This window comes from Gymnogyps californianus, chromosome 28 (genome assembly GCF_018139145.2).
Source record: "Gymnogyps californianus isolate 813 chromosome 28, ASM1813914v2, whole genome shotgun sequence".
Lineage (NCBI taxonomy): Eukaryota > Metazoa > Chordata > Aves > Accipitriformes > Cathartidae > Gymnogyps > Gymnogyps californianus.
In genome coordinates this window covers 2,664,875-2,681,306 of record NC_059498.1, presented here as the reverse complement: position 1 = coordinate 2,681,306, position 16,432 = coordinate 2,664,875, and the positions used below count along the sequence as shown (strand labels likewise).

Below are 16,432 nucleotides of genomic sequence, written 5' to 3'. Positions count from 1 at the left end.
AACACGCACCCTTCTAGTAGGACATATTTGATACACCGATATACATCAAGACTGGTGTAATTATTATCCATTTGCTTCTCAAAAATCTTCGTATCAGTTCAAACAATTGTTCCTTCCCAGAAAGGGAAGGAATCTCTCTATCACTAATTGGCTACTTACACCACCTCCCTGTACGCTATGAAAGGGTTTCCACACAAGAAGGGATCAGGCATGCAGAAGAACAAGAAGGATGCAAGGCAGCTCAAGAGGTGAAAGACAACGCATATTCAGATCATTAGTAAGAAATATAAAACATAACTACAAAAGGAAAAACCAACTGCATTAGAGCATTAACCATTAGCAGGAGTTCAATTTACGAAATCCTGGCAAAAGAAACACAAATATTTCGTGTGCTATATATGGACCAAATAAATTTCCAAACTCTCTCCTCCTCTCCCCTCTTCCTGCAGCGCAGAGAGGGGTCAGCAGTAAATCAACAGGATCAGTGAGCACGCCCTAGCACCACGATGCAATCCCAGCGTGTACGTGCAGATTTTCTACTGTTCCCCAGGACCACAGTGCAGAAGCAGGTAAAAGGAGAGGCTGTGGCCAACAGAGCAGAAGTTTATCACTACAGCATTTACCAAAGATAGCTTTCATCAAATTTCCACTCTGGAATATTATTCTGACACCTGTATGAGTCGGTGAAGTGTCTTTTGGACCCATCCCTCCTGTGCAAAGCACTCCAGGACCCCTTCACAGTTGCTCAGGTGAAGGAAACTGTTCAGTCAAGAAGCCTTGTGGTAGGTTGCTAAAGGGAATAATTGCAGATCTACAAATAAAGCTGATTTATATCTATGGAAATTTAAGTATTCTAAGAGCAACAGACCTATACGCACAGACTGTTAACTGTTTTGCTGCCAGAGGAAATGCAAAGCAGACAGCCAACATACAGCCTGTGCTACAGCACTCTGTATGAATGGATACTCTTTTAGACATCCATGTTTTGTGAAAAAACAATAACTACTTACATTTCTAAGTAACAGATATTCTATAGGCAACCTATAAATTGTATCCGACTTGCTCACCTCCTTTAATTTTTAAGGCATTAAAGATTTCAGAGGAAAACGTTCAGGCTACCAACAGCGACACGGTCTCATGCTGTTATGTAAACGTACAAGCTCCACCTTTAAACGCATCAGATGCACAGGTAAAGCACACATTTTTCTAAAGCTGTGATAAATACAGATTTACCTATAATTACTGATGTAGTAAGTGAATTGCAGTGGCCTAGCCATTTTGTATAAGGTAAGAGTACAGAAAACTAATAGTGAGAAATTGTGATGGACAAAATTCCACCTTGTCCACCTGAGTTCACCTGGACACTTCACAAAAAACCACCCGTCTAGGAAAAACCCTCTGCTTAGAGTCTCGAGGCATTTGAACAAGTTGGTCTGCACAAGCAAGAGTCAGCCATTTAGCAGCGTAATCTGCTGACAATTACATTTTGCACAATTAAGAGAGAATGTCAGTAGAAGAGAACATCAGCTGAAGAAAAAGACCTGCAGCTGCTAACTCCCTGGCAGCAGTGCCTTTTCAAAACAAGAGACACTGCCACGGAGACACTGCTTTGCTACAGCAAATACTCTTGTCAGGGTACGAGAACGTTACTCCACGCACACGCTGCGCTGGGCGGTCGGTGCACAGCTTAGGTGGATGACCAGCAAGGAGGTTAGAAGAGGACCTATAAAACCGACATTACGGATGCAGTCTGAGCTAATCATTCACTCCACATTTGCAGATTAGATTTTACCGTTACCCTAATCCCACCTCTGCTCTTTTAGCAATACAGGGACGCCAGATTTATTATTTCTCCAAATGCAAACATCCCAACAAATTTGTGTACGACATTTCCAGGCAACCCAGCCAGGTTCTGTAGGTTTACGATAACTGTAGTAGGGTTACCTCAGGCTGAGGAAAACAAGCAAGCAGTTGAATCCACACTCCAGGATGCTGAAGAGCTAAGATGAGATTTTCCCCCATCCCCCTTCCTACCAGTGATAATCTGCTGCTTTGTCACTGGCAGCTAAACTCTGCTACCCCGAAGGCCAGATACCTCACTATAATTCCGAATTTAGCTTTGATAAGATTTACATTAAAAATGAACAAGTATTAAAAAAAAATTTCAAACATGACACGAAGGATCAAACAAACCCCCAGAGACACACAAATTGTGTCATAAGCTGCTGTGAAATGCTAACCCCCTTATGGGGCCAGGATCTTGCAGCGCACAGCAAATAAAAAACAAAATAGAAGAACGAGCAGAAGAGAGTGTGATAAGCAGTTTGGGTTTTAGCTTTTATTTTATGCACTGAAATGAAAAGCTAACATGATGCATCAGTGTTGTAGATAATTGCACTATAACTGTTTTAAAGACATTAAATATATCAAAAATTGTAAACCAAGGTCTTTTTCCGTTTTATGGATATGAAAATGGAGCTAAACCGTAGACGCACTGCCCATGACTAAGAGAGCCTGAGATGAGATTCCCCAGTCCTTGTACTTACATTATAGAGGGGGATGGTCTTCATCACTTTGTACTGCTTCATAGGGTCCATCTTATAAAGGTGTCGATCAGTAATGAAGATTGCTCTGTCCTCCACCTTATTAAAGCGATTGACCTGCAAAGAAGCAAATTTTCAGTCCCACTAATCACTGCAAGAACACGCAGAATAAAACTTTGCAGCAGTAAATATGCAAAACTCACACAGCTCTTAAACAGGTTTTCTCCGCAGATCTTGAAACAGTGGAAAGAGAAGATGGACCCCGTAATCCCATTTTACAAATAGAGAAACACAGAGTCTCGGAGAAGCAACACTCCCAGAGTTACCCAGCAGGGTTGTGGCATCCTGGCAAAGTCCACGGCCTCAATCAAATAAAGGACAGATGCTTTCCTGTGGCAACATTCAACCTGCATCCCTGTCCACTGGCAGACACCAAGCCCAGGCAGATGGCTGTTGTTCCTACATTATATATGTGCCTTTGTCACCCCAAAAGCACGATGCAGAATACCTGCCCCGCAGAGCTAAACAGGGTGCCACCAGAGTCTGTGACAGTCCAGACCTGAGGCATTTGAAAGCAGATGCTTTGGACAACCCTAACTTTGAGCAGGTCCCCTTTCCCTCTTTCAAAACATCTGTGCCTTGGACGTAGGTAAGCAACTTGCCCAAGAAGTGGAAAACGTGGACAACCACCCTTCCCCTGCCCGTTAGCCGATGCGTTCGCTGAGTATGGGCATGCTCCACCGCTTTTGCTGAAGTTGTGCCATTCTGCAAGAAGGAAGAAGAAAGAGACTGAATGGACCGGGAGGAGCCCGGGAGAGCCAAGCCTGCACACAGGGACCTAGGCAGCCAGCTGGCGGGAGGAAGGCGAAGTTATTTCTTGGCAAGCAGAAGACCCAAGCTGGAGTGCCCTCAGGCTGCACGGGATATTGAACACAACCCTCTCCCTTCCTAAGCAAGAGAGGCAGAGCGAGAGCACAACCAGTCTCGTCTAAAGGCCCACTGCCGTTGAGAACAACGTCCTGTTGCCTCTTCCAAGAGGTCCTAACCCCATACCCTGGGCTAGCTCTGGTGCTCATCAGCCCTATCAATTCACTAACCTGACAAAAATCCGCCCTTTTTGTGAACTTAGCGAGGGAAGGGCCCAACGAGCACTAGAGCCACTGCAAGGGAAAGAGGGTGAGGCTCTGGGTAGTGATAAACAGGGGAAGAAAACAGGGCGGCTCTGTTCAGCAGCAGCAAGCTATGAGATCAGTTCAGCTGTCCCAGACCCGCACTGCGAGTACAGCAGATTTTTCTATAGAGGTGGGCATCGCTCAGCCCATATTTTAACCTGACTTTGTGTTCTGTTAAGGACATGGTATTCAAGGCAAGGATGTCTAAGGATCACCAGTGGGCTTAAGCTCCTCAAAAGAAATTCTTTAAACAGGAGCTCGCTGCCCAGCTATGCTGTCTAGGGCTATTCTGGGAACAGAGCTACAGCATCCGGCAAACTTCTAGACCAAACAAGAAAGCACCCAGAGGCATCTGTGCACCTCTAAGGTTAACTGACCACTGAGCAAGATTTTTAGTTGATTTGTTTTTTGTTAAATGCTTGTACCATTCTCAGGTTATTTTGAATCTCGACTCTGGTCTCCTATGAGGTACTTACTACTAAGAAAATCATAGTGCACTTCAAACAACTTTAATACTGGCTTCCAAAAAGAGGCAAAGGTGTTTTAATCTTCAAATGACCATACCACTGACTGGTACAGGGTAGGGTACAGAGGAGATAGAGCTAAGCTTCTCAGAGAAGTACAGCAAAAGGACAAGAGGCAACGGGCAGAAGATGCAGCAGCAGAAAGTCCAACCAGACGTAAGGGGAAAAAATCTCCCCAGGAGGGTGGCAGCCCTGGGACAGGGCTCAGAGAGGCTGTGTAACCTTCATCTTCAGGGACTTTCAAAACTCAGCTGACTGAGAGCTAACTCTGAAGTTAGCCCTGCTCAGAGCAGGAGGTTGGACCACAGACCTCCAGAGGTCCCTTCCCACCTAAATCATTCTGTGATTTCATCAGCCCATATGGTACCAGGAAAACAGACTTCACGGTATCTGAAATATTCTGACAGTTTCTAGCAGTTCAGCAAACACAGCTTAGTGTCACCGTTGGGAAACATTAATATCTTAATATCTTAATGTTGCCACTGGGCTCTACAGTTGTAAATTTAAGACCAATTATAGGCACACACAATAATTCAGTGAAGAACCATTAGTTGCCTGCTGAGGCAAACCACTATATTATCACCTGTAATCTCACTGGCAGTCAACAGCAGCAGAGATTATCTGTATATATATGTCCCAACCCTCACGGAATAATCTTAGGCGTACTCAAGAAGTTGGTTCACTTTAATTTGAACTCAAAATACTGCCCACCTGGGATACTGCTTGCATAACCAGGCACTCAGTGTATGGGGAAAATAAGCTCCGTCTTGTAGTGTACTTATGGTTTTTGTGTGGATCAACCCTAAAACTTTTTTTTTTTTTTTTTTTAAATACCAATTATGTGTAACAGTTCTGATAAGGTAAAAATTAACTGTTGGAAGACAGCAATATGTGAACCCCCCAGCAAGTACCATTGAAAACCGCCAAGGGCACAGCCCCACATCCCAGTATTTTGTTGCAGTTCGTACATCCAGTTTCTATGTAGTAAGAGCAATGGAAGAACAGATTATTTAAGCACCAGCTAATGATGCAATTAATGACATGGCCCAACAGCAAGCCATGTATAGTGGTCATATAATGATATAATTTCTCTTAACTCTAGGTATTCTGATGTTCTGAATTCATGTCTACTTTTGGCCACCAATTATGTCTCCAGCAACAGCATCCCGCCAGTGCCTGACAAATCACCAAAACTGCTGTCAAATGCCACATAAGCACCTCTGGAAAATTCCTGTGAAAATATGCAACTGTTTATTAAAAATGTACTCATTCAAAGGATACAAGATACTAAATGTTGTACCCTCACAACCACATCTGATCTGGGGAAGATCCAGGAAGACTGAAGCTAATAAACCACTATTTCACACCTTATGCAATTAGTGTGATTGTTTACAAAAACAGAAGTGGGAGGATCATGTTACGGCAGGAAACAAAATTATAATCTCTCCAGAGAAGTGTTTTATACCCTGGGATCATGCCTTTGTTCATATCTCCTTTCTAAACACAGATCATTTCAATTCCCCCCATCCCACCGCAACTCATCACAAATATTCTTCTAGGCTGCTGGTAACGTTAGGCTCCAGCAAGTGGGGTTTTCACAGAGGAAACACGCATCTCACTAACATTACAATTAATTTGTCCAGGAAATACTACACCAAAGGAAAATGTCTGATGCCACCTAGACTTTCAGATGCCCCAAGAGGCCCGGTACTAAATAGTCACAAGGCAAGATGCAAAGTTTTGTCAAAAGTAAGTGAGAAAGTAGGACACAAAGTAGAAATTCTTTTTCACTAAGGCAAAACTGGAGTCATCGGTGTATCACAGTCACAGAGATATTTATTAATCAACTGAGAAGGGTAGGCAAGGGTGAGACGTGATGAGGCGGATGAACATAAATAGGATTGTCCTAGGTGAACTTGGGAGACAACTGCAGAACTTAAATATTCTCAGTCAATAGGCAGCAGAGTGACAAAGTTCAGAGCAGATAAAGGCAAAAAATGCAAATTGGAGTGCTATATGACAGCTTTAAATTAACAGCACCAACTCAGAAAAAGTAACTGAAGATGATTTTAGACAGCTCTGGATAGATCTTGGCACAAACATGCAAGGCAGCTGAAAACAAGCAAGGCATTAGCATGCGGTAAAGACTAGCGTGGGGAATAATGTCCTGGGTGCCATGGTCTCACTTGGAATAGTGTGTGAAGCACCGGGACGGTGAACGTGAAGGAGACTCTAATGGTTCAGAGAAGGTAAAGAACATGATTGAGGGCCTGGAAAATCTCACAGGAAGAGACGCTGAATAACTGGGACTATTTTAGGAAGCAGATGAATGGGAGAAAAAAAACCCCAAAGGCTATGAAACACTGAATGGCCCAGAGAAAGTAGGTTAGGAGTGTCTGGTGCTACTCGTTGAGTTGTTTGAGCAGAGCAGCACAGGCTCCTCAAATCGTAATTTGGCCGTGCAGCTTACGGCACACCATGCTCCATGTCTTGAGAGTTTAAGCAAAGGCTTCTCCAGTCTGTTAGGCTGCGATCTGCCCCACACAGACCTCAGATCTGATGCTGTGTGGCCATGGTTCCCAAACATGTCTTTTTGATTGATTTTAATTTTTTTTTTTTTTAAGAGTCTGACAACGACACCTGTTCACTGCCATGATCCTGCTTGTTGCTCCCATCTCCCATCATAACATCCTCCCTGTTGTCCGTGCCCGCCTCCAGCACGGAGCCCACGGTGACAAAGGGAGCAGACCTCACCGAGCTGTGCAGCCAGAGCCACCCCACCGCAGAAGGTCCTGCGGCTGCTGCCCAGAACGCAGGGACGGGAAGCATGCCCAGCTTTCACGAGGCAATATAACATTGTAGTAGTTCTACAAGCATGTTTTAAATTTCACTTCTTTCTTGTGGTTCCCCACTGTTTTTAGTGTTCACACCGAACAATAAATTGAGCTGAACAGCTGAAGAGATGTACGGAAGGGAAAGTCCAGCAGCTTATCTCATCTGAGAAGCAAATTCTCACTGCTCATGTCCTTTTCAGCTTTTTCCAAGCAATCGCTTTGCTTCAGGTGTCTCATGCACTTATGGCATATTTATGTAAATAATACATGCTGTGTTTTTAGAAGTAAACTGTCACATTGGGAAGCATGCACAGAAGAGATTCAGACAAATGCCAGCACCATTGCAAACGCCACTATTCTTTTGATTTTGTAGGAGTAGAGACAGGCCTTATGTTCTCAGATACAGCTTATACCCTCCTGGAGAACAGCCCTTCCTAGCATTGTGTTCTCTGCACCTTCTGGGCATTTTTTATTTATATCTTTGTTGATCCAAATGTGAATCAGTCTTAATTTAGCTTCTTGACTAGCTTATGGGGGAAAATGAAGTTCTAGCCTATAGCAGAAAAACCTCCAAATGAGCTTTTTAGGTCTCTGCCAGGGGCAGGTGTCCTCCAGACACCGCAGGGCACCGGGCTTTGGAAGAGATGGTTCTCTCAAGGGAGCTTGGTGCCACAAATGACAAGGGAGAATGTGGGAAGAAAAGCCTTATTCTAAAAAAAAAAAAAAGAGAGAGAGAGAGAGAGAGAGAGAGAGAGAGAGAGAGAGAGAGAAGCTGTTGTTTCCTAGGTGATACAATAAAATCTGGTGGTATGCATGAAATATGCATTTGGTTTCCCAAGGCAAAAAACTTGAAAATTTCCTTTGAAAAATGAAGAGCACCACAATGCTCAGAAAAGATGTATTTTTCCATAGGCTGAAACGACCTGCTTCTACCTATACCTACTGCGAGAAAGCAAGTACATGCACCTCCCATCAGCGAGACTTCAAAGTCTCTTCACAGACCTCCTATAAAAAAAGCTATAAAAGCTTCGGTCCAAACAGATTCACCCGTTATTATTCATCTCAAGCTGTTGAAATTAAGACCCCACGCACTCAAGCTAAAGAAAACTTTACCAGGAGTTATCAATACTTCAAGAGCAGTTCCCCGGCTGGTGAGAGTTGGTATTACTTCACTAGAAAAATGTCAATCATCAGCTAAAAAAAAAATCTGTCTCAAAGAATTTAATGGTTAGCAAATATCTTACAGGTCATAAGACATGTTCTATACATAAACGTTTTTAAATACATGAACTCCAGGCTTAACTTGTGTCTATTCAAGTTGCCCTGTACTTATCCTTTTCATTTCTTTTCTTTCCAAGGAAAGAAGTGTATTAGACTGCAATTATCTGAAAATTTTAAAGAGCAGACACCTAACATTGCTGTTGACAGTCAAGAACTACTTCACACGTGGCGTGATGGTTCGGTACCTTACTGAAAGCTGCAAAGGAAGTCTGATGCTGCTCCAGAAAGAAAACATTCACCTCAGCTCACCAAAGTGCTCCCTCCTTACCAGTAATGCCTTCCTGCCTGCCTAAGGCACCAGCAGTAACAGCACGTTTTTTGCACAAGAATCCTCAAATAAGCTGAATCATGAAAATACACCACGAATGAACTTGAGCAACCTTCTTCTGTGGACTGATGCTTTGTTAAAGAGTATTATTTAAGGGAAGCAATGAAATCACCTGATAATTAATTACATTTTCATTTCTATAACTCACTCTTCAGTCCCCTGCTAAAGCTTCGCGTGAATCAAATTCCAGCTGAGAAACAAACAGCCAATTTGCAAATCCACAACAAACCAGGTTTAGCATAAGAAATCTGAGCAAGTTCCCTGCAGGGAAAGTCACTCCCTTTCAAATGCTCTGACCACCAAGACAGCCTGCACATGCTATCACCAAGTGCCACACTTGTGCAAATAACATTTGGTACGACACTGGGAAGTTAAAGAAGGATAAGGCTAAAAGGAAAAAAAAATATTTTTTTTTTTTTTTTTAAAAGCAAAGGGAAGAATGTAGCAATCAGAAGACATTCCTCCTGCTTCATAGCACTGAAAGCTGATCCTCTGACTGCTGTTACTTTTTGGGTAAGAGGCAGAATGCTACAGCTTGTATTTTTGACAAGAGAAACATCTTCGTTTTAAAAAGACGGCTTAGGATATAAATTGTTTTATGTGAAGAGTAAAAGAAGGCTAATGCTGTTTTCAGGGTAAAGACCGTGTTCTTGTAGTCAAAGCACAGAGTCGCTTACAGGCTCTACAACAGTTTTCACTGTTGCACAGTCTGCAAATCCGATGTTCAAATTTAAGGCTTAATAGATTACCTAAAGAAGTGCATTGGCTGGAAAGTGAAATGCTAAACCTTGAAATCTCAAATCTTTGTCTTGTTAGCTTTCAAAGTTCAGGATTGTTTGTCTTCTCTCCTTTGTTCACTTCAGGCTTGCCTGGACATTTCTTGTCCATACAAGAGGGAAGACAAATGCTTCACTCAAAAAGATTACATCCAAGTATGGATTTGAAAGGGGTCATTTGCTTTTGAGTTTAAACACGGAGATGTACTGAAATCCCCAGGCTTACACACATCATTAAAGATCCTACAAAGTTGCAGTCTTGTCCTCAACAACAATGCTGAAATGATTTTAGCCATTTGTTGGAGGATAGATGCTCTTATTTCCTTCTTTAACACCATCATTTTCCTAAAGGAGATGCCGCATTTTCACTAAATTCAGCTATATTTTTTTCTAACACAGATCCTTAAGAATGAAGACCAGAAAAAGTATTAACGACCTCCAAGACTCGGGCACAGCCGGGTTGTGGATGAGCAGCAGTTCCCCCGTGCCAGCTGACCCATCGCCCACGGCTTTGTGCGCATGTCTCTGCTGGGGGCTGCAGGTCAGCTTGTCTTACCTTAGCCCCGCTGTCCGCGTGTATGTATTCTGCTGCCATGCTCGTGCGTGTGCTTCCTTTACTGATGATTTCAAAAGCCGTGCAAAGGTACCCCTAACTAAGCAGGCAAGCAGAGGATTAAGCCTGACCTCTCTGACAGAAGAAAGCGACCAACAATTTAACCTTTAAAAAGATCAAAAAAGCTACAAGATAATTTAAAAACCGTAAGATTGCAAGTCTACATAACCTCGCAGTCTCTGCAGTATTTTCTGATTTCAGCTGAGCTACTTTTTTTAAGCACCCATGGTAAGCTAAAGCTTTCTTCACCTCTGAAAGCACTGAAAGTAACCTTTCAGGCTCAGGAGGAAATCCACTCTATGATAGGTAACACCTATTCCATCTCCAAACTGCTTTTATTATTGAACTGCTGCGACACCAATGCAACAAACCCCAGCAGAAAATGGATTTTTCCAGCAAGTAAACACAGTAACAGGATGTATAGAAACAAGGCCTGTTCGTATGCTCCAGGATTTCTTCTTACACCATAAACAAAAAAGAACTGCTCAGACAGTTGCCTAAAGGCAAGAGCTCTGTGCTTGCAATTACTGAACAGGATAAAGTATGGATCTGTGCTTCAGAGATCTGCTCTCCCCTATGCTTGCACAGGAGATTGTCCTTCAGAGCTGACTCAGGAGCAAGCAAGAGAAACATAAGGACTTAAAAGCTTAAAAGTTGCATAATAGCGAGCAAAATTAAACTCCCACACCGGGTATACATATATTATACACACACACTCTGAGTAATTCCCCTCACCGTCATTCCATTCCCATTCAAAACAACAATTCCTATAATCATATCTTTAAGAACTGAATATTGTATTTTTACCATTATTCCAGTTTAGCTAGAAATAGCAACAATTTGGAACTAGTTCATTAAATGAATTAGAAGAGGAATTATTTTGTTTTCAGCCTAAAGTGAAAAAAGCCAGGGGGAAATTCTCCTGTATCTCCTTGTCCCTAACGGAGGTTCCAGCCAAACTGCTGCAAGATTGTAAAGAGGAGGTTTGGATTCAGACTCACCCGATCCTCCTTTAATCCTAACAATATAAACCAATATTCACTCAAACCGCTCATTCAACTAGCAAACCATGCTCTTAAAGAGAACACGTCAAAAGCAACAGAATACTCCACTGAAGTATTTTTGTTTAGAAAGCAATAAGAGATTTCTATTTTTATATACACAAATCACTGTTGAATAAATAATATAACTCACTACCACTAGCAAAGTTGTTTTGTTATAAAGCGAAATTTTATGCTGCCAAATGAATTTTGTTGTTACTGTTAAATATAATATTTGCAGAATCATAAACAATAATCACGCACATGTTCCACTTCTGGCAAGTGGGGACCAACTGCAATTGTACATTTTTAGAAATAAAAAGAATATACAGCTTCTTAAAAACACTTGAACTTCAGCAGCCCCGGCCTGCCATTGAAATTGTTTTTGTCTGTTGGCTTTGTAAAATTCAAAATATCCTTTCCTGACAGACATTTAAAACGAGCATCATTTAGATCATTATGAACTACTCATAAAAAATTATGCAAGCACATTTTTCTAATTAGTTTTTTAAACCTTCCAACCAATTTAACAAAAAAACCATTTCTGCTATGAGAAAAGTCAGAACCAAACCAGTTACACAGAATCAAGTGAATTTATTCATGCCTCCGACATGAAGAGGCCACAGAAGCCACTCAAACCAAGCACCCTTTGGTACAACAGGCTCAGAGGTACGTGTCCATCAAAAAAATCACTGCTACTGTTCCTTGAAACGGGACTGCTTTGAACTGCCGCCTGTCAAAGCATCTCCAGGATTACCTCCTCGCCCTTGGCTTCCCAAGATTTCACCTTGACCGCAAGAAGTTTCCCCACCCAGCCCATGCGCCTGCAGACCACGCACATGCCGGTTACCTTGCGGACGTGACAGGAGAAGAGAACGTTCATGTACTTGTCTTTCCGTTTCAGCTCATTGGCAACAGGGATGAAAGAGCCCGTGGTCTGAGGGTTATCTGGTTTCTGAAAGAGCACAGACAGGCACATAACTCTTCTCGCTTACTGAGGAAACTAATTGCATTACGTCACGGCGGGCCAGAGAGGACTGCAGCTGCACCACCTCGTCCAAAGGCTTCCTCCAGCCTCTGCCTCGTCAAAGAGCGGCAGAGCATCTGGAGTTTTATGTGCTTTCTGAAAAAAAACCCCTTAACAAAACAAAATGCTTAAAGGAAGGACGGAGTAAAAGGAAGCAATGCAAGTTGCCTAGAGAGAATTTCTTTGTTCCTTTTCATTTTATGCTATTTCTTAACAGCCTATTGTATCTAGAATTTTAGTTTTACATCGACTTCTTTCCTAGCTTTGGCCATTTGAAGAGCCAGCTGATGGCATTACTCATTATCTTTTAATGCTGCTTGTGATGCTCAAGCTAGGCTTAGTATTCAGAAAAATCACTCCTAGTGCAGTAGAAGTCAAAGACTCTGAAACTATATCAACCCATTTACAGAGGAAATTACAAAGTACTTCTCCCTCCCAAGAAACCAAGTCACTTTTTCAAATGTCCACCCTTTTAGCAGCGTAAGCCCCAGCCATTGCATTCATCGCTTCACTTGTACTCACCAGTGCGATGTAGTTCCCCTCCCATGCTCTTTGTAGGCCAATATCAGCTCTGTGACCCTTCAGCACTTCCATGGCAGCAACCTTGGCCCTCAGTTGAGGTAGGACTTCTGGTGGGACGCTCCGGATGAGTTCACCTGCTCTCCACCTGCCACAAAACGCCTGAATCAGTTCCAAAGTCCGTACCACGCACTATGAGGACTACTTCTGCCAGATCAGCACAACAAGGACACCCCTAGACTATAAACGTCAGGGGAAAAAGAAGTCCTTCCCTTGCATTCATAAAACTGGAAACGTCAGTTATCGTTTTAAAGTCACATATCATCTCTGACTCCTAACAGATTTGGCTGGTATACTTCCCATCCAGAAGTCAACTCCTGGCACATCTGTTTGCAATAAAGTTTTTGCAAGCCCATTTTTTGGCTCATTTACAACATCATTCTCCTTTAATAGCTGAATTTGGCCCTACAATTGAAACCTAACCAACTGTAACATGAAACAGGGCAGGGTAGCCCATCCATTACTCCATACCACACTCCAGCCTTCAGCAGCAACACCAGGTCTCCAGGATTAATGCTACGAAAAGTCCTTTAGCAACTAAAATTTTGTAGTTACGATAATTGAGCTTATTCTGAAAGCAGGACTCTCTACCCAGACAGGCTGTGGATGGCTTTCAAGAGACAGCTGGGGAAAAACACAAGGCTGACTTGATCTAGTGCTGGTGATAATCCCCCTTCAAGCAGATGGCTGGACTGGAGATCTCTAGAGGCCCCATCCAGCCAACATTTCTCTTGTTCAGCAACTTTCAGAAGTCATCATTTTTCAAATTGGAATTGTAACTACTTTGCCTACAACTTACCAGAGAAAAAAGTCACCAGCTTTTAGATATTAGGAGGTGGTAATAAAGGTATAAAATACCTCTTCTGCACATAGAATACGGGTGAAGAGTGGAACACTGCTTATTCTAGTGCAGAAAAATAGTGGCTTACTATAAGAAGTCTTGAGGAAGTCGAAAAGATTCCTTTCCTCTTCCCCCTCATCGAACAGCAGCTGCTCTTTTCTTTTGAAACCAACCAGAAAGGCCAGAAAGGGGCCAAGGAAGGAAATACAACGTCCATCCTGACTAAATCTTTGAAAGAGAATAATTATTTGCCTGGTCAAGGGTACCAACAGCCACTGACATCTTCATCTACGATGTCCAGTTAATGTTCTTCAGTCATTTTTTCAACTTTTATGGAACAAGCAGTAGCTGTTCACTCCTCTAGGTTAGACTGAAAAGGCAAGAGGTTTTCTTTGTACCTATGGTAAATGCTCTGGAGTGCCTCTTCAAATCGGCGCAGCACTTTCGGTGGAGTGGGCCATTGCACGTGCTTGCCATAATCCTTCATTAGCCTCACATTGTGAAAGCGTCGGGCAACCTCATGGATGTAGGCCTTCACTTTGTAGCGGCGGTAATACTTGAGTATCGTGAGGGCGGCCTTTGTCCTCTTATAGCGAAGGCGAGCCAAAGTGCCCCTCCAAACCTAAGAGTCAGTGGAGAAATAGTTTTAGCAATAAAAAGCGGGATATTTTTTTTCTTTCTGTACTCCTTCCATACTGCTGAAATCCATAAATATATTAGTTTTATTTTAAAGGAAGTGACTTCTCTGTACCAATCAAATCCAATTAAAACATCACTGAAAAAACACCGTGTTTACCAGTGTATCGAGAAACAATTTTAACTCTGATTAAAAAAAGATTGTTTTGAAAATAGTTTAGGGAATAGCTATTCTGGCCGTGCGTTGAAAAGCAAGCAAATATGCAAAACAAATGATATTCTCCCAACTTGCCCGACGGGAGGCCAGCTCTGTCAGCTTCACTGCGAGTCTGATTTCTGCCTGGAGAGCACCACAGGCAGAAAACACACCATGTTCTGGACTTCTCCTTCTGACACCCCAAGCAAAGAGGCACTCTGGGACTTGGTGCAGGAAGAGTTCTTGCAGTGCTGACGCGACTGTACATTGCTACCAACTCCTAACTTGAAGACACCATGCACAACGAAGCACGGCAGTGCTCAGCCAGGCTGGGCAGGTTGTGCTGTTTCTATCCCGTAACCAGAGAAATGCGTATTCACCTGAGCGCTCTCAAACTGACATGCACGTCCCTGAGGGATTCGTCAACCGCTGTACTTTCCCTCTAATATAATCCGCCAAGATGAAGACTGTATTTTTGTTTCCTTGTAGAATTAAACTGGAAGGATAATGAGCCTCCTGCATACGAAGAGTGCTTCACTGCTCGCTACGGGCCCTGCTGGAGAGTTTATTTCCCTCTTGAGAAACATCCCATAGCACCATCGATGCATATCAAGCCTTCTATTTACAGAAGAATTAATTAATTACCTGAGGCAATTTCCAACATGTTATTCGCTTTATGAAGCTGATGTCAAAGGTTCTCTTGACAGCTTTACTGATAATCCTGATACGTGGCTGAAAAAACTATATGTAGCAAGCAGTATAGCAGATGTGAGGGGCTGCTCTTATCTATATACTCAAAATTCGAAGAGGAAATAGAGATTTTGGGTCCCAAACCCCTCAAAAGCAGAAGACTCTCTTCTTTCAACCCCTGTCAGAGTAACCCCTCCTCATTCTCCTTTGGCCTCACTGTCCTTGCATGGGATATCTCCCGTTCACAACAGACATGATCCACATAGCTCTGGCAGAGCCTGGGGAGTTGCTTGAGCACCCACCACTTCACTGGTGCGTTTGATGCTCCATAAAGCGCATTTGTGTTCTAGCACGCCAGAACAGAGTCAAGACCCTACACCATGCTGCCCAAACATCTGACAGTAAGGCTGAGCCAATCCATCCCTCAACTTGTATTTTAGCTTGTCAAACTGACTGTAAGCCTACAGTCTCCAACACTTTATTCCAAGATAGAAATCAGTCCTTGAAATCGTATGAAATCACCCTACACGCTACCCCATTCTGTGGAACATTTAGTATGGTGAAGACCAAACTGCAGCTGCTAAGTCCCATACGGTTGAGAAGCAGATGGAGCCCAGCTCACTCCTTTACTGTACGTTGTATATTGTTGGTAGGAAGAGGAGGAGGGAAATGATCCTGGACAGCAAAGCGTAGGAAAATGAAGCACAGCAAGCAACCAGGGAAACAACTCAACATGCAAGGTGACCAAAGGCAACGTGCTTCTTTAACAGACCCCAGCCCCTGCCAGGAGCCATTCTCATCAGGAGGGTGTGGGAATAGACACTATTTCAGAGAACGCAAGGAAGAGCTGGGGAAGCGAGGTACGACACAGGACAGCGAAGGGAAAGGTAAGAGCAGGAAGCACAAAAAGCAGTCCCTGCAACCACGGCAGAAAATCAGCACACTGCTGTACTGACCTGACAAACAAAACCGGCAGGAAGAGAAAGCGCGAGTTAAACAGTGAACAGTGGACTGGTACTGAAAATCTCAACACTGCATGCATATAAAATAATATATAACACTTTCCCTATTTATTCTTTGAAATCATTAGACAGATTGAGGGAAAGCAGCATCCTCTGCATCACATATGCTGTTCTTAGTATTCCCTTTTAGCGCACTCAGTTATAATTGTAGCTTTCGTTCTTTATAACCTGCATATCACAAAGACATCCAAGAACATTGCTATATAAAGGGCATCAGAGCTCCTGAGAAGCTCAGGGCTTCCTGAAGCCACAAGCTAAAACCAACTTGCACAGGGCCTGGATTTCACCCGAAGTGTGTAAGGCTGATTTAAACCTAGCATTTCCATGTCT

At 43.0% G+C, this 16,432-nt stretch overlaps 1 protein-coding gene across 2 annotated transcripts in view; it reads right to left on the bottom strand.

The window, feature by feature from the left end:
* The window catches only part of MYO1D (myosin ID), a 162,161-nt gene that overhangs the window by 62,492 nt on the left and 83,237 nt on the right, over positions 1–16,432 (bottom strand). For both annotated transcript variants that reach the window (XM_050911627.1, XM_050911626.1), the window contains exons 17-20: positions 13,957–14,180; positions 12,661–12,805; positions 11,962–12,066; positions 2,547–2,660 (exon numbers count right to left, since the gene is read on the bottom strand). In XM_050911627.1, the coding sequence (XP_050767584.1) occupies positions 2,547–2,660; positions 11,962–12,066; positions 12,661–12,805; positions 13,957–14,180 (588 nt within the window). The remainder of the gene's footprint in view (positions 1–2,546; positions 2,661–11,961; positions 12,067–12,660; positions 12,806–13,956; positions 14,181–16,432) is intronic.